At 33.6% G+C, this 25,651-nt stretch overlaps 2 protein-coding genes and 1 pseudogene across 2 annotated transcripts; 2 read left to right on the top strand and 1 right to left on the bottom strand.

The window, feature by feature from the left end:
• The first annotated feature begins 3,250 nt into the window (after positions 1–3,250).
• Positions 3,251–4,048, top strand: LOC107621332 (agamous-like MADS-box protein AGL92). Its single transcript, XM_016323362.1, has 2 exons — positions 3,251–3,518; positions 3,870–4,048. Exons 1-2 carry the CDS (start codon positions 3,251–3,253, stop codon positions 4,046–4,048), a joined length of 447 nt encoding a protein of 148 aa, XP_016178848.1.
• An 11,499-nt stretch (positions 4,049–15,547) lies between these two features.
• LOC148582000 (uncharacterized) lies at positions 15,548–16,941 on the bottom strand. Its single transcript, XM_088494905.1, has 3 exons — positions 16,317–16,941; positions 15,680–16,004; positions 15,548–15,629 (listed from the first exon to the last, which is right to left on the bottom strand). The coding sequence occupies exons 1-3, from the start codon at positions 16,939–16,941 to the stop codon at positions 15,548–15,550; spliced, it is 1,032 nt and encodes a 343-aa protein (XP_088351031.1).
• Positions 16,942–23,873: 6,932 nt separating this feature from the next.
• LOC107621333 (putative RING-H2 finger protein ATL71 pseudogene) lies at positions 23,874–24,607 on the top strand (annotated as a pseudogene).
• Positions 24,608–25,651: the final 1,044 nt, after the last annotated feature.

The raw sequence follows: 25,651 nt of genomic DNA, 5'->3' as shown, positions 1-25,651 counted from the left end.
AAAGGTAGTTATTTATTCTACTATAAATACATTGACACTTTCAAGTATATTCAGAACCCAATTTACTAAAAAGTTGCCTAAAATCCTTGCTAACTTAAATATCGGGGTTCCTTGCAAGTACCATCCCCCACCTCCTCAAGAGGAGCTCAGATGGCGGCACCTAAGTCGGACGCTACCTCAAAAGGAGTCTGCACCTCATGTTCAGGCCCAAAAGCAACCCAGTTTCAGGTAACTCTCGAAACATTGCCGTCATTGCCGGGGACCTGGAGCTCAATCTTTGATAATGGCGGATGATCAATAAGATGGTCAGACAACCGCTCGAAAAGAATAGGATGCAAGCATATTAAAATCAACGCACAATTATCTTTAACAAAATGTACGCTGGCTTCCCTATGCATCCAGTTCAAAACAGCTTGATGAATTGATGAGGGAAAATTGAATTTTCGCACAAACTCACCGGCAAGTATATCGGGTCGCATCAAGTAGTAAAACTCACGCGAGTGAGGTCGATCCCATAAGGATTATATTTTTTATTTAATTTTTTAATAAATTTTTTTATATAATTTTATGTATTATCCTGTATAGGGTACGAAAAGATACACTAGTTTATTTGTAAAATATACATTCTCATCTTTTATAGCTTTTAAAAAACTCCCTTTTTAATCTATTTTAACTTTTTTGTTAAGTAACGTTAATTTTATCCATTTTTAGAAAAAGTAAATTATTTTTTATAAAAATACTCTTTAATAAAAATTTTATTTTTTTATTAAATTTTATTTATTAAAATATCTTTTAATAAATTATTTTTTTATTGATTAAATTATATTTTTACCAAAATATTTTTTAAAAAATTTTTTAATGATTAAATTATTTTTTTTCTAAGATATCTTTCAATAATTTTTTAAAAGATCTTAGAAAAAATTAATTATTTAATTTTAACAAAAACTTTGATAAAATTACAATTTAATAATTAATTCAACGAAAAATTTGATAAAATCACAATTTAATCATTATTGAAGGGTATTTTAGAAAAAATAATTTAATCATTAAAAAATTTTAAAAGAATATTTTGGTAAAAATATAATTTAATTAATAGAAAAATAATTTATTAAAAGATATTTTGGTAAATAAAATTTATTCACAAAAAATTAAATTTTTATTAAAAGATATTTTTGTAAAAAATAATTTATTTTTTCTTAAAAAATGAATAAAATTAATGTTAGTTAACACAAAAAATTTAAAATGGATTAAAGAAGAAATTTTTTAAAAGTTATAAGAGACGGGTTTATAAATAGAGAAGATGAGAGTGTTATTTAAGTATTTAACATCTCTCAAGAGAAAGGAGTAGAATTTTTCCTAAATTTTACTAGATCTAAACCCAAAATACAATTTTATAGAGACCAAAATTTTAAAATGAATATTTAATCCTTCTGAAATTTTTTCTTTCTTTTTTTGTTAAGAATAGTACTAAATTAACATAATTATTAATGGTTGAGAGAGAAACAAAGCTTTTTTCTGTCTCTCATAAAAAATATCAATTATTAGTAAAAATTGACTAATTATCCTGTTGTCAAGACTTATAATTAAAGATTTATTAGGTTAATTATAATTATGGAACTACTTGTCCAAAAAAATTTTTGCAAATAATAAGAATTAAATTTTAAATTTTTAGATTATAAAAATATTAATAATTTATCCTAAAATTATTTTTTTAAAAGTTTAAATTAATAAAAGAGAATACAAATGATGATATATCTGATCTATTAACTACAAAAATACTTTCAATTTACAAAAAAAAAAAAAGAAAAATTTAATCATATTAAACGGTCAAACAAAGTTAATTATATCAAATTATATTTAAAATTGTAATCATGTTATATATACATAAAAAATTAATTACCGAACAAAATATATATTAAAAATAAATTAAACTATATATATATTTATACATAAATATAATAATTAATTTATAGCCTAATTTTTTGTATGCACATTAATTTTTTTTAAATGATTTAATATGTAATTATTTCTAATGGAAAACACTTTATTTTTGCATTCAATGCTTTTCTATAATTAATTTTATAAATTTCACGTTTTATACGATACTAAAACTCATTAAATGACGTCGTTTTTTTTTTGTTGGACAACGAATGAATAATCACTTCCAAAAATACTAATTATACAATCAGAAGTCAACCAACAAATAATAACTACACAATACAAAAGATTTTGGAAAAAGTTCAATTTTGCATTTACCCAAAGGCAGTTCTGGATTGTTAGTTAAATTCTGAATGTAGAATTAGAGCTTGTTTGGTGAGCTTCTAAAAGAAAATCTTTTTTCGAGTTATCTTTTTTTAAAAGATCTTATGAAAAAATAAAAGTAATTTTATATTTAGATATCTCATGTAAAAAATTTTTTTTATCTATCAATTATGTTTGGGTATAACAATATAAAAGCACTTTTTTTATGTATTAAAAAACATCTTTTTTTTAAGAAATTTTTTTTTTAAAAAAAAGATATAAATTACAGTTTCTCAAAAAAGATGTTTTTTTATTTTTCTAGTGCTTTTACTTTTACTACTAGAAATTTGTCAAACATGTTAAAAAATAAAAAAATATCTTTTTTATTAAAAAAATATTTTTTTTATCAAAATAATGGCACCCAAACAAGCCCTTAGTCTTTCTATTTATTACCTTAAGCAATTTCATGTAACTTTAAATACTTGAATTATGCAGCATCATAATCACTTTTAAATTTGAAGAGAACAAAATACATATACCACTCTATAATCATAAAAAATGTTACTATCAGAGTTTTAAAGGCATATTTTAAAAACATAAAAAAATATATTATTATACATTTTAAATACAAATTAACCAAACTCTGAAAAAAAAAAATATAGGACAGCTTTTTTTTTAATATTAAAATTTTTTCTTTCTGATATTAAAATATTTTCTAACATACTTTAATAGTAAAAAAAAAATATACCAACCCACAAAATACGTATAACGTATCTCAAATTTGAATGTGGCTCCCATAATTTTTTGAACAAAACATTTATTTTTCAGATTCTGAAATATTATCAGAGAGAATGCTATGTCAACGATGTTGTTAATGCCAATAAGAAACAAAGAGAAAATGAGAATTTTTTACTTTTATAAATAGATAAGTGTGAAGAAAACACCATCATGAAAAACATATACATACATACATACACACCATTTGTGTTAGTTTTTATAGCATTGCATGATGGATAACAATTGTCGTCCTAACCTGTTTTCCGTTCTCCGAAAAAGGAGGGTGTCATTTGCAGAGCTAGCAAGGCAATATGAGATGGCAGCCAACAACAATGATGACGATATCCCAAAAATGAAGAGGAGGATGAAACTACAACTGATAGATGATATGAATTCAAGAAAAGCTACATTCAGAAAGAGGCGTGCCGGGTTGTTGAAGAAGTTGGAGCAGCTCGCCATCCTTTATGACATTCAGGCTTGTATTGCCATCTTTAGTCCAGGTACAATTTCAATTTCAATTTGAACCTAAATTTAAATTGTAACAAATTATATCAACTCCATTCTTCAAAAAGTTAAGTCCATAAGAAAGAAAAAGATTTTTGAGGGTCAACAATTTTTAATATTTTTGTCGTCATCTAATTAGTATAAATATTAAATTATTTTTAACGAATAAAATTTACTAATTCATATATATAAATTTTGATAAATATAAATACAAATTATTTATTCTTTATATGCAAAATTTTTATAAATATGAATATAAATTAATTATTACTTATAAAGTGCTGACAATAAATAATATTTATTGACACATGAATGATTATATGTCTGACCTAAACTAACATGTTCAGGGGACAAGAATCCTACGGTGTGGCCGTCGGTGGAGGAGGCTAAAGAGATCGTGGAGAAGTTTGAGGAGATTCCGGAGCCAGAGCGGTCGGGCAGAATGGTAACTCATCAGGAGTACAGGCAACAGAAGGTGATTTGGATGGAGAAGCAACTTGAGAAGCTCAAGAAACTTAACGATTAGAAAGAGATGGCCATCTTCATGCATCAAATTTATAACGAACATAGGCCTGTAACTGATTTTAGCGATGATGAGTTGGACCGTTTTCTCATCTGTGTTGACGACAAGTTGAAGGCTGTTAGAAACAGCATAACAATAAGTACCCGCCACTCTGAAGCGTCAACTTCGTTGCAGCCACCGCCGGCGGCACCACTAGCAGTGCAGCCACTGATTATTTCTGGTGAAGTTGACAACAGTGTGCAAGATGAACTGTTATTTAATGCAGAGCAACAATAGAAGAATTTAGAAGATGTTGTTGTTCCTAATGATGAACCAGATGATGATTTTTTTGGAGGATTGTTCTTTGAAGATGAGAGTAGCGGGTCGGTTCTGTTTCCTGTTGGTGATAAGAATGTGTTGGTGGTTCCACCGGCTGAAGCTAATGAAGAATTATTTGCGTTTGGAGATTTCGCTGATTCAGTGGATTTTGGTGATCTTGACAATTTTAGTTACCTCACTGTTGGAACTGATGATGATGACGATGATGATTTCTTAATTGATGAGTTATTATTGCCTAATCAGGGCAATGCCGCCGGAAATACTAGTAATGATAATCATAAAGGGGTGTGGTAGTTCCATTCAAAAAACTTAAATCCGAGTACTGAAATCAATGACCAATGCTCATGAATTAAAGCTGCTGGAATGGAAACTTTGCTATCTCTCTCTCATTAATATTGGAATAAATTTGAAACTTGGAAATAAAGAGAGAGAGTTAATTTATTTTCTTTTAATTATTGTAAGATTATTTTCCTGTCTTAAGAATGAAACATGCATGTTATTTCTTCTACACCAATTAGACTTTGAAATAAGAGAATTGGATAATTAACGAGACACTCGTTCATTCTTCGAAAAGTTGATCAAAAGTTTTACATATGTTTCACAAATTAATATTAAGATGGAATGATGGATCAAATCAATACTTAGTGGATATTCTTATTTCTTAGTGTGGAACTGGAAGGCAGTGTATTTTCTTTCATAAATAAGACAATACTGATGAGGTTTTCTTATTTTTAGAGGTTAGATCTAATCACAGTCATTCATCAATTTTACAATTTCATATAACGGTTCTCGCACATAACAACCTCGTGTTTGTTTGGATTTACGTTGGGCAAACTGGAGTTTAAATGGAAGTGATTTTGTAAAATTGATTTTGGGTAGAAGTGAGTTTGTGCCAACATGATTTATGTTTAACAATTTTTATTAAAATTGATTTTGATAAAATAAATATTGTTTGGATAATATTAGTTAAAATCACTTCTAGATAAATAATTAATTAATTACTAAAAAAATATAATATTAAATTATAATATTATTTTTTAAGTATATTTAATATTTTTTTATATTATTTTAGTATTTTTTTATAATATTCTATTTTAGTATATTATAATTTTTTATTATTATAATAAAATTAATATTTATTTATAAAATAAAAAATAACATATAAAAATTGATAATTTTTAAGTATTTTTTATAATAAAATTAATATTTATTTATTAAATTAAGAATAATATATAAAATAATATATTTTAGTACTCTCTTAAAGTACTCTTAATAATATTATTTTTATTATTATTATAGGTTCTAATTTTTTACAAGTTATATTTTTATTATTATTTATAATTAAATTTTTATTTAATTTATCATTTTTAATAAAAACAATAATACATATTATAAAAATTAAAATAATAAACAGGGCACAAAAATTAGAATAATTGTTTTAATATTCTCAGTATTTATTTAAAAAAATTATGAAAAAACTAATAATAACTAACACATACGTTGGCGTTTAGAAAAAAAAAAATGACCAAACATCAAAGAACAACGTTTAAAGTACTGAAATATACTTTTATCCTCTCCAACGTGTTTCACAAACACATCCCTCATCATTATGTTTGCTTACTCGACACTAATTAAAAGACTAATTATAATTTAAATTACATGTATCATGTATGTATAGACATGTGAATACGAGAATATCAATTAATGTGTCAGAGAAGGCTTGTAAATACCGTGGTATACGTATTCGAGTTACAATTTGTGCCTATAGTGCATCTGGAAGAATATATATATATATGAAAAAGTCTCCGTGACCAGCAGTGACCAATAATTTTAATTAAATTTAGCCATTATTTAGTTGGTAAATATTATTTCTTTTCAAATGATTCATAAGCTTTATATTATTCATTTCTTTTTAAATATTGGTTGTTTGCTAATTTAAAATCTAAAAAGTACTAACTCCTTAATACGACTTAATATAAAAAGGTAAATTATATCATATTTTCACTAAAATAATATGTAAGTTATTTCTCATGATATATAATATTTTAATTGATCATTATCTTAATTATAGTTGATTATTTTGTAATTAAATAATTATTTAAAATAGATAATTGTATAATTTTTTAAAATATCAAAACACCTATTCTGTAAATTGAAGCACATTTCCATTCTTCCATTCTTTCTTTATAATGTAATTTCAGTTCTTTCAAACACCACTGTCACCGTCATGGTAAGAAGTGCCGATTATTTACTACATTACATAGAATCAATTAGGTAAATCAAAGTATATTTTTAAAACAAATTTTGATATGAACTCAGCCAAGTTCATCTATCCTTGATCCATATCCATTATTTAGCTCATAGTGTACGTGTTGTACATTTAAATGTCATTACAATAAAAATTGTTTTTAGTGAGAAATATTTTATAACAATAGCATAATAACTATTATATATCTTATTTAATTTATATTTTAATGACAATTATATATTTGTCGTTATTTACATGTTATAATGATAATTATTTATTTTTTATGGTTATTAAAAAATTTTTATTGATAATTGTATAGTTGCCATGAGAACCTTTTAACGATAAAATATAAGATAACGGTCTAATTGTGTCAGTATATATATTAGCAGTTATTTTTATTATCATTAAAAATAAAATAAATGACTATTAAAAATAATTTTTTTTAATAGTTTGTAGAATGTTTATAAACAATTAATCTATTCTAATACAATTGTAAAAATAAGAGTTTGGAAATTAAAAAGAAAGGCTAATACTTAAATTTAATGCGTGGAACGTAGAATGAATGTTCAAAAATAATTTTATTATATAAAGAAATAAGTACATACTCAAATAAGCCATCAAATTAATTGATATATTCTATATGTATTATTTCACATATTTTTAATATATATTTTTTATATTTTAATATATATTTTATTTACAAATTATTAATTTGTGGTATATATGTGAATATTTTTTAACTTAACTAAAAGTATAATATCACAATTGATTTATTCAAAATTGCTCGGTCATATAAACATAATATAACTTTTTTCTCAACAATAATATAACAATATACTAAAAAGAGAAATAACACTACACAAATAATACATATCTCTATTTTTACTAATAACTCTCCAAGAAAGTGAAGACGACTTTTACTGTAAACCCATATTAACTTATAAACTTCATTTGAATAATATCATTACATATGATGTCTATTCATATACTTAAATATGTTAATTAACTTAATCACTAAATCATAATTCCTAACAATTCTAACTAATATCTTTACAAAGTTCTAGCTTGCACAATAAATTGACAAATTGTTTTACTACTTAATAAGCATGCTAACATGTGATGATATAATTGTAATAAACTCTGGTCACAAATTTTGATTATCTTTTTTGTAATATGACCAATTTTGACTTGTTAACATATATAATTTTTGTAATAATTTAGTCAAATATATTAAATTATCTAACAATTTTTAATTAAAAAAATTTACATAAAAATAACTCCATGTGAATATTCATCACTTTTTTAAATATTTAGGTTAAGATCTTTTGTTTGCATATATGTCTTTACATAAGAAGATTATGAAGTAGGAATATTTTGAGAAAGAAGTTAAAAAAATTTTGGTACAAATTGAAAAATTAGTCTTAATATTTGATGTTCGGATACATTTTAGGGATACATTTTAGAAGTGATGAACGAAGTAAAAAAGTACTATATGTATTTATCTTATTAAGAGAATAAGAGTGTGTGAATATTGACTGCATCATTTAACACAAATCTATTTTGTAATCTTTTCACCATATTGTACTTTTTTATGTTTAGTAATAAAGGGCTAAAATCATGTAACCTTTTTGCAAATTATATCAATTTTTGAAGGTGAAATTTTTTGCAAAGAGGATAGAATGTAACACCTGAGTATTCAAAAATTAAATAATGAATTATTTAATAATTTATTATATTTGTTTAGAATTATATTTAAAAAATTATTTTACCAAAAAGTAATTAAATCAAAATTATGTGACTTTGAGTTTAAAATTATTAGGACTCATATAATTTTTATAATAATTGGGTATTTTCTTATCTAAAATTTAAAGTTTTAGTAATTAAAAAATATTGAGCATTTATTAATTTAATAAAGTATACTTTTTGTCCTTGAAATTTGACAAAATTTTTAAAAATACTCCAAAGTTTTATTTTGTTTCAATTTTGTCCTAGAAATTTTCGATTTACATCAAATATACCCCTGACGGCTAATTTTTCAAAAAATTTAAGACCAATTCAACAACAATTTTATAAGAACAACCCCTCAACATAAACAAATCAAGCATAATTTTCATGCATTATTGTTAGATTAGTCTTAAATTTTTAGAAAATATAGCCGTCGAAGGTATATTTAATGCAAATCGAAAACTTTTGGGATAAAATTGAAACAAAATAAAATTTATGAGTATTTTTGAAACTTTTAGCAAATTTCAGGGACAAAAAATATACTTTACCCTTTAAATAATTAGGATTTAATTCACTTTTATACACTAAAAGAAAATTAATTGATTTATCTTTAATTTTAAATTAGAGTACTTATTTAAATAATTTGTAAGTGATAAATAAATGATGTTCTTAAAGTAATTCTAATGGATTATATTTGGTTTTAAATTACTAATATATTCTCTACTTTTTATAAAATTCTTAAACTACCCTTACCCCTCTTTTTCCAAACCTAACCCTAACACAAAAATTCCTAATTTTGCTGTAATTCTATCACACACACCAACACACTCAAGATAGAAAAGGATACAGAGAAGGAGAACGAAAAGCAAAAGAAGAAGGGAAAAAGGAGAGAACGACGCCGGCTAAGGTCCCATCGCTGTCGCCGTCAAGCAAGGGATGAGAAAAGCCAGAGGAGTGAGAGCAAGGGAGAGAGGGAACGAAGATGTGATGAACAGAGGAGAGAGAAGGAGGCGACGAAGGAAGCCTCTATCGCCGTCGAAGGAGATGCCACCGTTTCTGCCCAGAGCCGTTGCCGCTGCCGTGATTAATGTAACACCCTACCATACAGAGTCTTATGCTTAAGTCATAATTCAGAGATGGCAAGGTATTACGACCTCTAAAACAAAAAAAATTAGTACGAATAGTATTGTGAAAAATGATTATAACTAGGAGCCTTTATAAGAAAAAGGGGTAAAACAAAAATCGTAACTCGAAAAGCGCAACACTCCGATCGATAACATACCGAACAAGAATAAACCAACGCGAGATTATATATATACGAAAGAGTGTCAAAACGGGAGTATCAAAACTCAAAATCCGATTGCGAAGATAACTGGTCCGAGCATAGCAATATATATACATATAATAAAATAAGGAAACACCAAAGGAAACCCAAAGGGACATAAAAACAGAGAACCTATTCTCCAAAAATCCCCTCTAGAAGGAGTCATCACAGTTTGTATTATTTAATGGAGATAAAAGTATCTACGCAAAACATATAAACCAAAACAGAGCCCCCAAAAACAAAGGATCTTCGCTAATTCGGAAGTCTCCAGCATGCCTCAATGAGAAGCCTCGCATCCTGCATTTGAAAACCACAAAATCCACATGGGTGAGAACCAGAGGTCCCCAGCATGGTAACAGCTTCCACATATATAATATATAATAATAGAGAAAAGCCGAAGGCAATCCTAGAACTTCCTCCAGATAAAATCAAAGCTTATAAACAAGCTAAACCATAAAGGGCATCTAACTAAAGATCCTTCAGTCTAACTAATACTTCCCTTTCCAATTCCTTCAGACCTCTCAACCACCAGCAGGAGTATAATATAGCAAACACAGTTATATCAGACAAGAGATATACAAATAGGAACAAATAAGGCATTTAGATAGATAGCAAGTAATATGCAGTCAAATAGGCAATCTCAAACAATTCACATAGTATGCATATGATGAATGCATGTCCCTAATGGCTGATGATATCATCTGTCGGTTATAGAGCCAACCCGACAAGTCCTGGTAGCTAACCATTGGACTGTCCCTCTGTCGTGTCTTCCCAACTCGAGTTATACTCAATATAAATTTGATCATAATCATGATCCATATCCATCACCTTCACTGGTGAATATTTATGGGGTGAGCTCATCCGGGGCTTTCACAGTGCCCGGCCACCCTGACGACATAGGGTCAAAAGAGCTTCGAGTCTCAACCTGGAGCACATGGTGGCTAGCCACTGCTTCCTCCCAGGGAAACTCTCATCTCCGATAGTGGAAGTGCAAACATTCACAATTCATTCAACAACATATATGCATTTATACTTAGCCATAATCATGGCTCCGCCGTAACACAACAATAATCCAGCCATCCGGCTCACGGTTAAATCCATAACCAGCCAATTCATTAACAATTACGGCCCTTCGGCCCATGGCATAACAAGCACTTCCACCGCTATCCTCCGCATTTCACATAATCATCTTTGATCCTCATTGATCACTCATTTTTCCCTTGCTTCACTCGCAAGTTACCACATTCACTAGCTCCTTGTCTCATTGCTAGGCATATCATAATGATTTAAGACATAAGTGGTGAGATCGGAGGCTTAGAAGTATGAAATTTGACTTTTAAAACTCAAAAATCAACTTTGGGATGAAAACAGGGCTACGCGTACGCGCACTTCACGCGCACGCGTGGATGGCCACAACACTCATCGACGCGCAAGCGTCATAGGCGTGGACGCGCAGATTGAAAAATAGCCAAACGACGCATACGCGTCAGCCGTGCGTACGCACGGGTACATTTGTGCCCCAGGTACAAAACTGGCATAACTCTCGGGAAAATGGCTGGGCATTTGGTGCAGCGCATCGACGCGCCTGCGCACACCACGCGCACGCGTTGATGGTTCCTTCTTGAAGAACGGCGCGTACGCGCCAAGTGCACCTACGCACGGAGGGTCATTCTGCTAAAAATTTTCTAAGTTAAAAGCTGCAGAATTTACAGATTCAACCCCCAATCTTCCGATGGACATAACTTTCTCATTTTAAATCGTTTTCCGCCCGTTCTTCCAACGGCATGGACATCCCAGATCCAATTTCATTTCTAAATAAGTTTGATACAAAACGGGGATCCATAGTCCAAGTTATGTCTCGTCAAAATATGCCCAAAAACCATGTTTTCATACAAAACCACAAGGTGCCATTTTCAAAACAAGTCATTTTCAACTATTTTCAAAATCGACCAAAACATACCAATTTCAACCCTTTTTGAAATCAATCAAAATGTACCAAAATCAACATCAAGCCATCCTCAGCTCACACATTGACACTTTACCAAAATTCCTAAAACCACCATCTAACCATTTTAATAATTCTCAATCAAATGGCTACAGGACAAACACAATATCATGTCATACATCCTTCCCCATCCCAATTTTCAATAATACCATTTCCAATCAAACATCATTATACATACTCATCATCATACTCACCATCAACATGGTACCACCCACCAATACAACCTCAATCATTCATCAAGCATATATCACAACATGCATTTTCTCATATATCACACAATCAAGGCATCAATATTCATAGTCACATATATGATCACATCATATATCTCAACCATTCAATAACATCATCAATTCAATGCCTATCTTAGGGCCTCTAGCCTAAGTATTTCCTACCACATTACATATTAGATACGAGAAACCGAGACCATACCTTAGCCGATTTCCCAAGCTCAACCGGAGCACTTCCAAACCACTTGTCCACAAGTCCTCTAGGTCTCAACACCTCCAAGAACAGATTTTTACCACTAAAAATCCCTTTTTCAAGCTTTCCAAGGTCTCAATCAAGCCCCCAATATTCACACATACACAACCTAAGCCACAATCATCATACCCATACACAACATCTCAATACCCAAACATCATAGAACAATAAATTATACTAGGCTTGAGAATCTTACCACACCCAAGGTCCAAGGAGACAAGATTAACCTTCTCCTTCAAGAGAGTTGGGTCCTATAACATCAAAGATTTCAAAATCTCAACATTTTTGCTCATGAAACTCGAAATCAAAGCTGGACATTCGAAGAGCAAAACGTGGCTTACCTCAAAATTGATTGTATGAGTTTTGTAGAGCTCTCCGTGGTGAACGCGTGGCTGCAAACAGTGTGGCAATCGGAGCTCTAGATCAAAAGTTATGGTGGTTTGAAGATCAAATGAAAGAAAGAACTTGAGAGAGTGTTCTTTCCTCCATGGCCTCTATTTCGGCGTGTTTCTTGAGTGTAGTGAGAAGAGAGAGTGCTGAAATGAGTGTATTAGGTTTAGTTTAGTTGGGCCAAGGGCCCAGTTTGGGTCCGGTTAACCCGGTTTGGTCCGTTCGGTCCAATCTTGGTCCGATTTCTATAAAATTGGTACCGAAATTCTCGTCTCAATCTCCTCTATCATATTTAGCCATAAAAATCACATTTTTTGGCTTTCTAGAATAAATTCTCATTTATGGGTTAATTGGCCATTAATTAACCGGGTCTTACATTCTACCCACCTAATTGGGAATTTTGCCCACAAAATTCAAATTCAATTACCTGAGAATAAGTGCGGATAATACGTTCGCACCTCCGACTCAAGTTCCCAAGTGTGTTCCTCAACACCGCCTCGAATCCAAGCCACTTTGACTAACGAAACCTCTTTTCCACGCAATCGTTTGATACTAGTATCATCAATTCTGACTGGAGCCACTGGAAGCGTCAAATCTTCTCTTAACTGAACCGATTCCGGTTCTAACACATGGCTAGCATCAGGAATATACTTCCGAAGCTGCGACACGTGAAACACGTCGTGCAGGTTCGAAAGATGAGGTGGTAGAGCCATCCAATATGCCACCGGTCCAATCCTCTCCAGGATCTGAAATGGACCAATGTATCGAGGATTCAACTTCTTCGCTTTAATTGCCCTACCTACTCCTGTGGTTGGAGTAACCTTAAGGAAAACATGATCTCCTTCCACAAATTCCAAGGGCTTCCGCCTCTGATCGGCGTAACTCTCCTGGCGACTCTGCGCCGTAAGCATCCTATCTCAGATTTTCTTGACTTGTTCGGTGGTCTCAGCTATCATCTCCGGCCCCAACAAGCCTTTCTCTCCAGCTTCATACCAACATAGCGGAGATTGACATTTTCTCCCATACAAGGCCTCATACGGAGCCATTCCGATGCTCGCATGGTAACTATTATTGTATGCAAACTCCACTAACGGCATATACCGATCCCAACTCGCCGGTTAGTCCAAAACACAAGCTCTCAACATATCCTCTAGTGTTTGGATCGTCCTCTCGGATTGACCATTTGTTTGAGGATGGTAAGTTGTACTCAAGCTTAATCGGGTTCCAAAAGCTTTCTGAAATATACCCCAGAACTTCGAAGTGAAACGAGGATCTCTATCAGAGATTATAGTAGCAGGTACACCATGGAGTCTCACAATCTCCTTTATGTATAACCGTGCTAGATCCTCAAGGGTGTAAGTCATCCGAATGGGCAAAAAGTGAGCTGACTTCATCAGTCGGTCCACAATCACCCAGATAGCATCAAAACCAGTCCTAGTCCTTGGCGATCCCGACACAAAGTCCATTGCAATACTTTTCCACTTCCATTGCGGAACCTCTAAAGGTTGCAACATCCTGGAAGGTCTTTGATGTTCAATCTTTACCTTTTGATAAGTTAAGCACTTTGAAACATATTCCGCCATATCATTCTTCATACCTGGCCACCAAAACATTGCCTTTAAATCATGGTACATCTTAGTACTTCCCGGGTGAATGAAGAATCCGCTTTTGTGTGCCTCCTTTAAGATATCTTGCCTCAAAGTGCCAACATCCGGCACAATGATCCTACCCTTGAATCTCCATAACCCATCTTTTTCTTCCGACACTCTCCACTGTTTTCCTTGCTCGATAGCCGGTAACACCTTCCATAACGCTTCATCATTTTCATGAGCCTTTAGGAGTTCAGACTTAAAGTCACTTGAGATTTCTAATCGGCTCAAACACAAAGTTCCAGATACTTCTCGAGCACCACTTTTCAGACTCTCGAATCCCTTGAGCAACTTCTCCTCTTGAAGCATCATCCAAGCCGCATATAACGACTTCCGACTTAACGCATCCGCCACTACATTCGCCTTTCCCAGATGGTAATTCAACTCAAAGTCGTAGTCCTTCAATAATTCCATCCACTTTCTTTGCCTCATATTAAGCTCTTTCTGATCAAAGAGATATTTCAAGCTCTTGTGATCGGAGAAGACTTGGAACTTAACCCCATAGAGATAATGCCTCCACACCTTCAAGGCAAACACAACCACAGCGAGTTCCAAATCGTGCGTAGGATAACTAACTTCATGAGGTCTCAACTGGCGTGAGGCATACGCCACTACATTATGATGCCGCATCAGCACGCACCCTAGACCCTTTAGTGAGGCATCACAGTACACCTCAAACGGTTCATTCGGCTCAGGTAACACCAACACAGGTGCAGTGGTCAACTTTTTCTTCAACGCCTGAAAGCTCTCCTCACACTCAGGAGTCCAAACATATGGTGTGTCCTTGCGGGTTAACTTTGTCAACGGCAAGGCTAATTGTGAAAAGCCTCTGATGAACCTTCGGTAATAGCCAGCTAAGCTCAGAAAACTTCTTATCTCAGTTACTGTGGTTGGTTGCTTCCAATCCATCACAACCTCCACCTTAGTTGGATCTACGGCTATCTCCTTCTTACTCACCACGTGACCCAAAGACTTCACCTCACTCTTCCAAAACTCACACTTAGACAGTTTCGCATAGAGTTTCTTCTCCTTTAGAATCTGCAACACGGTTTTCAAGTGTTCCACATGCTCTTCTTCAGTCTTGGAGTAAATCAGTATGTCGTCAATGAAGACAACAACGAATTTATCCAGAAACGGACGGAACACTCTGTTCATATAATCCATGAATACTGCAGGAGCATTTGTCAACCCAAAAGACATTACAGTGTACTCGTAATGACCATAACGAGTCCTGAAAGCGGTCTTGGGGATATCCTCACCCCTCACCCTTATCTGGTGATAATCGGATCGCAAATCGATCTTAGAGAAAACCCCATCTCCTTGTAACTAATCCATGAGATCATCAACTCTCGGCAACGGGTACTTATTCTTTATCGTGACCTTGTTCAGCTGCCTGTAATCCGCACAGAGCCACATACTCCCATCTTTCTTCTTTACCAGTAACACTGAAGCACCCCACGGGAAAACACTTGGTCGGATAAAGTTCTTACCCAACAGATCCTCTAACTGAGACTTTAACTCAGCCATTTCCAGTGGTGACATCCTATACGAAGCACTCGAGATTGGTCCAGCCCCAGGCACCAACTCGATAGCAAACTCGACCTCTCGGTTAGGTAGAAATTTATCAATATCATCGGGAAACACTTCCGGAAACTCGCGTACAACCAGAATTCGCTCCAATCTTTGATCATCGCCCGAAACACCCGCGGTCAACAACAAGATACCCTGACATTCGGTCCCAGAGTAATTCACCATCATAGAATTTAAGTAGTAACTATTCACTACCACCGGCCCTTCTGTATCTTCTGGCATGAAGCACACTGTTTTTGTAGAACAGTCGAGCAGGACATGGTTCTCATATAACCAGTCCAATTCCAAGATAAGATAAAGATCGATCATCAGCAAGCAGATTAAGTTATGGATAAAATCATGCTGCTTGAACCTAAACGAAACTTTCGGGCATCCTAGCCTAGTTACCATGGCTTCATGGGTAGCATTATACACTTTTAGGTCATAACCTAAAGTTACGATCTTCAATCCTAACTCATGGGCTTTCTCAAATGCAATGAATGAATGCGATGCTCCCGAATCAAATAAAGCATTTAAAGTTTGACCAGCCATTTCACAGTTACCTCGGATAAGTGTCTCGGATCCCTTGGCACCTATAACTGAGGTGGTGAACACCCGACGAGTCTGCTGTGCTTTCCCTGTACCTTGTTTTTCCTTCTTCGGACAGTTTGGGACCTTATGTCCCGCCTTACCACAGAAATAGCACAAACCCCATCCGGCTATGCACGGGACTCCCGGATGGTGACTTCTACACCTAGCACAAGCTTGATCATTCTGTGGCTGCTTTCCAAACCCTTTCCCTTGGGAGTTGTTGTTGTTGGGCCTCCTAAAAGAACCTCCCCTCTTGAAAGGTGGACCTCTAGGTGCAAAGCTCTTCCCTCGATTCTGTGGGAATGATCCTTTGTGACTCCCTCTCTCAGCAACTGCCTTCTTCACACACTTTTCAGCAACCCTACACTTGTTCACCAACATAGCGAAAGTTCTGATCTCCATTGGTCCCTGAGCTCCATTTCTGTCGTTGCCATGGTTGTTCATCTGTTGACCAAGAGCCTCAGTAGTGGCTTGCATAGCAGCAGCCATGTTCTCCAACGCAGTCATAAAGTTCACTGGGTCATTAGGGTCAATCTCTGGCGCACGAGCATTCGTATGACCTCTCCCACGGCCTCTACCGCGTCCATGAGGCGCCATCTGGTTCCTATACACACCAAACATTCGATATTAATTAAGTTGATCAGTCTCAATATCGAAAGTCTAGTGCTTCAAAGTCCCAAATGTATGCTCATGAACGTTTATGCCAATTATATCAAGTAGATATACTAACAGCACATAACACACATACAGAGAATGCACAGAAGCATAGTCAGTCCGTCCCTCAGGCTCTACAGGAACGAACTGCTCTGATACCATAATGTAACACCCTACCATACAAAGTCTTATGCTTAAGTTATAATTCAGAGATGGCAAGGTATTACGACCTCTAAAACAAAAAAAAAATTAGTACGAATAGTATTGTGAAAAATGATTATAACTAGGAGCCTTTATAAGAAAATTGGGTAAAACAAAAATTGTAACTCGAAAAGCGCAACACTCCGATCGATAACGTACCGAACAAGAATAAACCAACGCGAGATTATATATATATACGAAAGAGTGTCAAAACGGGAGTATCAAAGCTCAAAATCCGGTTGCGAAGATAATCGGTCCGAGCATAGCAATATATATACATATAATAAAATAAGGAAACACCAAAGGAAACCCAAAGGGACATAAAAACAGAGAACCTATTCTCCAAAAATCCCCTCTAGAAGGAGTCATCACAGTTTGTATTATTTAACGGAGATAAAAGTATCTACGCAAAACATATAAACCAAAACAGAGCCCCCAAGAACAAAGGATCTTCGCTAATCCGGAAGTCTCCAGCATGCCTCAACGAGAAGCCTCGCGTCCTGCATCTGAAAATCACAAAATCCGCATGAGTGAGAACCAGAGGTCCCCAGGATGGTAACAGCTTCCACATATATAATATATAATAATAGAGAAAAGCCGAAGGCAATCCTAGAACTTCCTCCAGATAAAATCAAAGCTTATAAACAAGCTAAACCATAAAGGGCATCTAACTAAAGATCATTCAGTCTAACTAATACTTCCCTTTCCAATTCCTTCAGACCTCCCAACCACCAGCAGGAGTATAATATAGCAAACACAGTTATATCAGACAAGAGATATACAAATAGGAATAAATAAGGCATTTAGATAGATAGCAAGTAATATGCAGTCAAATAGGCAATCTCAAACAATTCGCATAGTATGCATATGATGAATGCCTGTCCCTAATGGCTGATGATATCATCTGTCGATTATAGAGCCAACCCGACAAGTCCTAGTTGCTAACCATTGGACTGTCCCTCTGTCGTGTCTCCCCAACTCGAGTTATACTCAATATAAATTTGATCATAATCATGATCCATATCCATCACCTTCACTGGTGAATATTTATGGCGGTGAGATCATCCGGGGCTTTCATAGTGCCCAGCCACCCTGACGACATAGGGTCAAAAGAGCTTCGAGTCTCAACCTGGAGCACGTGGTGGCTAGCCACTGCTTCCTCCCAGGGAAACTCTCATCTCCGATAGTGGAAGTGCAAACATTCACAATTCATTCAACAGCATATATGCATTTATACTTAGCCATAATCATGGCTCCGCCGTAACACGACAATAATCCAGTCATCCGGCTCACGGTTAAATCCATAACCATCCAATTCATTAACAATTACGGCCCTTCGGCCCATGGCATAACAAGCACTTCCACCGCCATCCTCCGCATTTCACATAATCATCTTTGATCCTCATTGATCACTCATTTTTCCATTGCTTCACTCGCAAGTTACCATATTCACTAGCTCTTTGTCTCATTGCTAGGCATATCATAATAATTTAAGACATAAGTGGTGATATCGGAGGCTTAGAAGTATGAAATTTAACTTTTAAAACTCAAAAATCAACTTTAGGATGAAAACAGGGTCACGCATACGCGCACTTCACGCGCACGCGTGGATGGCCACAACACTCATCGACGCGCAAACGTCATACGCGCGGACGCGCGGATTGAAAACTAGCCAAACGACGCGTATGCGTCAGCCGTGCATACGCGCGGGTACATTTGTGCCCCAGGCACAAAACTGACACAACTCTCGTGAAAATGGCTGGGCATTTGGTGCAGCGCATCGACGCGCCCGCGCACACCACGCGCACGCGTACGCGCCAAGTGCGCCTACGCGCGGAGGGTCATTCTGCTAAAAATTTTCTAAGTTAAAAGCTGCAGAATTTATAGATTCAACCCCCAATCTTCCGACGGACATAACTTTCTCATTTTAAATCGTTTTCCGCCTGTTCTTCTAACGGCATGGACATCCCGGATCCAATTTCATTTTTAAATAAGTTTGATACAAAATGGGGATCCATAGTCCAAGTTATGTCTCGTCAAAATATGCCCAAAAACCATGTTTTCATACAAAACCACAAGGTGCCATTTTCAAAACAAGCCATTTTCAACTATTTTCAAAATCAACCAAAACATGCCAATTTCAACCCTTTTTGAAATCCATCAAAATGTACCAAAATCAACATCAAGCCATCCTCAGCTCACACATTGACACTTTACCAAAATTCCCAAAACCACCATCCAACCATTTTAACACTTCTCAATCAAATGGCTACAGGACAAACACAATATCATGTCATACATCCTTCCTCATCCCAATTTTCAATAATACCATTTTCAATCAAACATCATTATACATACTCGTCATCATACTCACCATCAACATGGTACCACCCACCAATTCAACCTCAGTCATTCATCAAGCATATATCACAACATGTATTTTCTCATATATCACACAATCAAGGCATCAATATTCATAGTCACATATATGATCACATCATATATCTCAACCATTCAACAACATCATCAATTCAATGCCTATCTTAGGGCCTCTAGCCTAAGTATTTCCTACCACATTACATATTAGATACGAGAAACCGAGACTATACCTTAGCCGATTTCCCAAGCTCAACCGGAGCACTTCCAAACCACTTGTCCACAAGTCCTCTAGGTCTCAACACCTCCAAGAACAGATTTTTACCACTAAAAATCCCTTTTTCAAGCTTTCCAAGGTCTCAATCAAGCCCCCAATATTCACACATACACAACCTAAGCCACAATCATCATACCCATACACAACATCTCAATACCCAAACATCATAGAACAACAAATTACACTAGGGTTGAGAATCTTACCACATCCAAGGTCCAAGGAGACAAGATTAACCTTCTCCTTCAAGAGAGTTGGGTCCTATAACATCAAAAAGCTCAAAATCTCAACATTTTTGCTCATGAAACTCGAAATCAAAGCTGGACATTCGAAGAACAAAACGTGGCTTACCTCAAAATTGATTGTATGGGTTTTGTAGAGCTCTCCGTGGTGAACGCGTGTCCGTAAACAGTGCGGCAATCGGAGCTCTAGATCAAAAGTTATGGTGGTTTGAAGATCAAATGAAAGAAAGAACTTGAGAGAGTGTTCTTTCCTCCATGGCCTCCATTTCAGCGTGTTTCTTGAGTGTAGTGAGGAGAGAGAGTGCTGAAATGAGTGTATTAGGTTTAGTTTAGTTGGGCCAAGGGCCCACTTTGGGTTCGGTTGGCCCGGTTTGGCCCGTTCGGTCCAATCTTGGTCCGATTTCTATAAAATTGGTACCGAAATTCTCATCTCAATCTCCTCTATCATATTTAGCCATAAAAATCATATTTTTGACTTTCTAGAATAAATTCTCATTTATGGGTTAATTGGCCATTAATTAACCGGGTCTTACAATTAACGAGCCGAAGGAGAGAGAAAGAGCTCGTAGATAGAGAAACTTGATAGGGGAGGAGCCATTTCTCTGCCGCTGCTGCTTTTATCGCCGTTGAGGCTGCCACCATCTCTGTTGGGGAACCGTCGTTGTTGAATGAAAAGAGAGAGATTGAGCTGGCCCGAAAAGGGAGGAAGAGAGAGTCGTGATGGAGGAACCGTTCACCATCGTCGCGGCTGCTGTTGCCATCAACGAACACTACTAAGAAACTATTTATTACAGACGAATATTTTCGACAGATTTTATCCCACGGAAATATAGACAGATTTTGCGAGAAAATTTCTGTCGAAAATGAAGGAAAATGAATTAGCATAAATTATAAATAGAAAAGAGAATCTGTCGATAATTCCGTCAGAAAAATTAATTTTTTTCGTGAAAAATGGTTACCGACAGAAAATCCGTCTATATTTAAATGAACAAAAATACTGCATTTTGTTAAATTATTACAGACAAAAAATATGTCTGTAATTTAAAATGTTCCGTCTGAAAAATTGAGTTAAACATAACATTCCCTTACCCCACCCTATCGAGCTCCATTCACACCATAGAAATCAAACGAGCTTGTTCCTCTCTTTGTCAACGAGCTACTTCTTCTCTCCGTCGCATGAGCTTCTTCTGCCGCTGCCACCGCCGCTCACATCGCACGTGCCCCTCCGCTGTTGCTCTCGTCGCGTCTGCTCCTTTAGTCACCATCATCGCAGAGCCTTCTCCGCTGCTTGCTTTGGAGCTTGCCGTCGGGGGAGCATCACTGGCGTCACTACTAATGAACCGTCTCAGTCGTTGTTTTGGTCTTACTCAGTCCCACACTCCCTTCATTCTTGTCTCTAAGTGGTTCGGTCTCATGGGACTAAGTTTTAAGTAAGTTTTACATTTATAATTAATTGACTTTGCATCTATAATTATTTTAATATATGCTGCTTGAATTTATAACTTTACTTACAAAGTTACTACCAAAGGATTTGAATTTGATCTTAATAATGAATTTATTAGAACTAAATATTTATTTTTGTGAAATTCAGATTTTCAATATGCACATGAGACTGTATATATGTTTGATGAAGTTTTGCATTATTTTAAAATATTAGATTTTATTTGAATATGTGTTTTTGAAACATTAAAGTATTGTTGATACTCACTTATATATTCTGAAATTGTAAAATATATTTATTTCTTATGATTGAAACAGTATAATTGAAAAGGATATTCGATGAGAAAGTATTATTTGATTTGATTTGATTTGATACCTTATATATTTGAAAGATCAAAAATTTGTTTGTATTTAAAATTATATGTTTTGAATTGGTTTGGGAGGTTCGTATTAGAAAATTGTAGTTAACGGCAGTCATGACGTTAACTTAGATGCATTTAACTCATATCTCAGTCAGCAGGGCCGTTGCTAGCCTAACGTCTAGGTCATGCGTTAGATCTGTTATTCTATTTGGACACACAAAAGAAAAGAGCTACCTTTAGAGGTGGAGCTACCAAAATGTGAACTATTTGATTTGATTTCTGTACTGAGAACTCCCTTATTGATTCACTTATTAGTATCAACTACTATTTCTTAATTAAAATTACTTTGATAATAATTTATATGGTCTCATATAGATTATAGATGTATTGTCTAATCACTGAATTATAAAATTTATTCCTTTTTTCTCAAAAATATTTTTCAATAATAAATACTCGAATAATATCTATTCAAGAATATTAATTTACAATGAGTATCTAGTCATTGTCGAATTTGTAGATATTATATGCTCTATATATTATAAGCATAATCTAACTATATTGATTTATTTTATATTTTTATTAAAAATAATATATAATTATTTATTTTAGTACTTATAAATTTATTAAATATTAATATTTGTAACTTTTTCATTTAATTTATATTCGAATTTATTAAGCCCTTCTTAGAAGACATTTTTTTAAAGGCCGTGACAGTCTTCATGCACGTATTTGACTATTTGTATGTTGTGCATGCAATCTTGTACTGAATGAATTATCTTTCAAATTTAAGGAGGGCATTTGTTGTTAATAATACTCACTCACAGTAAACTCATCAAATTCAACCAGCTTATTACTTTTTAAGTTAGATACATATAAAGTTTAATAAATTGAGAATAGTGAATAATAATAAAGGCAAGAGGCAGAAGGAATGAATATATAGATGGAATAAGATGAATTTAAAGTGATTATTTACAAAAAAAAATGGTTAAAGTCATGCAAAATTTATAATTGTTAACATGTTTAAATAAATTTCTTACATATTAATATTATTTTAAATATTATTTATAGTTGAAAACAAAGAATTTACCATGTTTAGCTAAATTGTTTAACATATCATTATTAACATTTTAAATATTAATTTCACATAAAAAATATTTTAATCAGTTTTACGTGAGTATTATTCATGTAATTAGGCGGACAAATGGAAAAATAACATAAGAATTAAATGGGCTAATGATGCGGATTGAGCAGTTACTTATTCATAGTCACATGTTTTGTGTTGCTCTCTGTATTAATATATCTTCTCTCCATGCTTCTCGCGTGACCCTTCACACATGCATCCCATCCCTTATCCTTATTTTCCTTTTTAGTTTCAGTGATGACCCTTTTTTTCTATTGGGGATAACATCGTTGAACAAAAAAAAGTCAACTATCTCCATGCCATTTTGTTAAATCTCAACTTAATTATAATTTGACTTTAAATATTTTAATATTTAATTAAATTATAACATAAAAATGTTCAGTTATCAATATATTCACGTGAAATATAAAATATCTTATAAGTATCTACAGTAAAATACAGATGCATTTATCCTTATAAATGTTTAACATTGTGCTGACTCGGCGTTATATTATTTAACAAAGAAAAGTTTAGGGAGCTAGCAATTTTTTCAAATTCTGGCTAACCAGCAAAAAAAAAGTGAGTCATTGAATGAAATTTCACACCTCACACAATTAAAATCATTATTAATGACTATTTAATGGCTATAAATGTCAAAAGTTGCTGTCCCTAACACTCCTCGTTTAACAATAAATGATACAATATTCAACATAACATCTGAAACATAAAATATTTACATAACATTTTTGTAATTTTTTGTTTGGTTTTCTTCTTCTTAATGTATATAATATGCTAATGCTACAACATACAAGTGGCAAATATATAAAACCGCAATTGCTTCATCAATTTCATGGCTTTCTTCCACCATGACACCAATCATCAGTGGCTATCCCAATGGATCCCAATGGCTTTCTTCCACCATGTCCAATCAAGAAATGAGCAACACAACAAGTGGGGGGTACATTGGGTCCAGCAACATCACCGGCTATGGGCTATGGCTATGGCATAGGAGTCTCCATTGGGATCCTCTTTTTTATCACCACCATCACCCTAACCTATTACTTCTGCACCAGACACCATCAGCAACACTCCCTCCTGCAGCTCCTAATAGGAGACAGAATGTGCTTGAAGTTAGAATAGATGAAGAATCACTTGTGAGTTATCCAAAGTTGTTGTACTCTGAAGCAAAAAAACTGAAGAAGAATGATTCAACTTGTGCACGCTGTTCTATATGCCTTGCAGATTACAAGGGTAGTGATATGCTTAGGGTGTTACCTGACTGTGGCCACCAATTCCATATCAAGTGCATATATCCATGGCTGAGGCTTCACCCTGCTTGTCCACTCTGCAGAACCTCTCCCATTCCGACGCCTCTTTCAACTCCCTTGCCTCAGGTAGGGCGGATGGCAAATTTTTCCGGCGAGATGAATATCCAGAGAGATTTATCCGCGGTGGAGCAGACTTCGAGAGCATTTTTTTCCGCGGCCCGTGGGTGGGGGAGAGGGGTACGGATGACCGGATAAACGGGACGGAGACGGAATAAAAATACATGTCCTATGATATCCATTTAATATTAGTAAATATAAAATTACAAAAATAATCTCGTATATATATTATGTTAAGAGGAGTATTAAGATACAGCAGATTTTGTGATTTGTAATTATTATTATTATTATTTTTAATGGTATAAAATTATATCTAATGATATAAACTTATTCACTCTTCTTTAATTGATAAAGAGTAAAGTATTGGCCAAATTTTAACAAAAATATTAACCCTTACACGATCTTCTTTCTCACTCACAATTTCATCACTTCCTTCGGTCCTTTTCCGTAGTAATTCATTTGTCATATATATAACCGTAGTAATTCATTTGTCATATATATATATAGGTGAAGTCTCTGGTGGCCAAAATACTAATGGCTAAAGATGGCTAAGAGTTGACTTTTAAATAAAATAGTGACACTTGGTGGGTTTGGTTTTATAACTTTTTAATATTCTAAAAGATTAAGTGAGTGTACAATAATTACTAAAAAGTTACCTTGTGGATAGAATTGTCATTTGAGATTATCTCATGTGTTGTTGGATCTTAGACAAAAATATTATTGGGCCATTATACAAAATAAAATCAAAATTCCTCAAATATAAGGTCCAATAATTTTTTTGGTTAGATTGTAAAATAAAGTTTATTTCTTTAATAATTTGTTCCTTAATTTATTTGTATTTCTCTAAAAAAAGATAACCGTAAAAAATATTATGATACCCTAAAAATTTTATTAAGAGAACAAAATTAGTATTTTTTTTACGAGATATATTTGTAAGTTTTATTTTTTATATTTGTTTAAAAAATTGTTGGATTGTGAGAGTGTTCGTTTTTTTTTTAATAATGATACAAAAAAATAATAATGAATTAATATAAATATATAAACATTTGTAAAATTAAGTATATTAATAAAATTTTAATAACTTAATTAACATATCAAAAAATTTAATAATTAAAAAGTATCTTCTTGCTATTTTAATATGTTGACAATATTGTTTATAATATATTTAATAATAGTGTCTTCGTAAATATTTTGTGTCATTATATTTTATTGGTTATCTTTTGTATAATATAAAAAAAAGTACATGTCAATAT

Source organism: Arachis ipaensis, chromosome B10 (genome assembly GCF_059453495.1).
Source record: "Arachis ipaensis isolate K30076 ecotype BB chromosome B10, ASM5945349v1, whole genome shotgun sequence".
Lineage (NCBI taxonomy): Eukaryota > Viridiplantae > Streptophyta > Magnoliopsida > Fabales > Fabaceae > Arachis > Arachis ipaensis.
This window is presented reverse-complemented; position numbering and strand designations above follow the sequence as displayed.

Excerpts from the sequence above, each read along its gene's own strand:
- LOC148582000 (XM_088494905.1), bottom strand. The coding sequence starts at position 16,941 with ATGGCGCCTCATGGACGCGGTAGAGGCCGTGGGAGAGGTCATACGAAT. Across the intron at positions 16,005-16,316 it reads ATCCGAGACACTTATCCGAG|TGTGCTTCATGCCAGAAGAT; the intron begins GTAACTGTGAAA and ends CTACAAAAACAG. Across the intron at positions 15,630-15,679 it reads AAGTCTCAGTTAGAGGATCT|TGTTACTGGTAAAGAAGAAA; the intron begins GTTGGGTAAGAA and ends GGGGTGCTTCAG.
- LOC107621332 (XM_016323362.1), top strand. The coding sequence starts at position 3,251 with ATGGATAACAATTGTCGTCCTAACCTGTTTTCCGTTCTCCGAAAAAGG. Across the intron at positions 3,519-3,869 it reads TATTGCCATCTTTAGTCCAG|GGGACAAGAATCCTACGGTG; the intron begins GTACAATTTCAA and ends TAACATGTTCAG.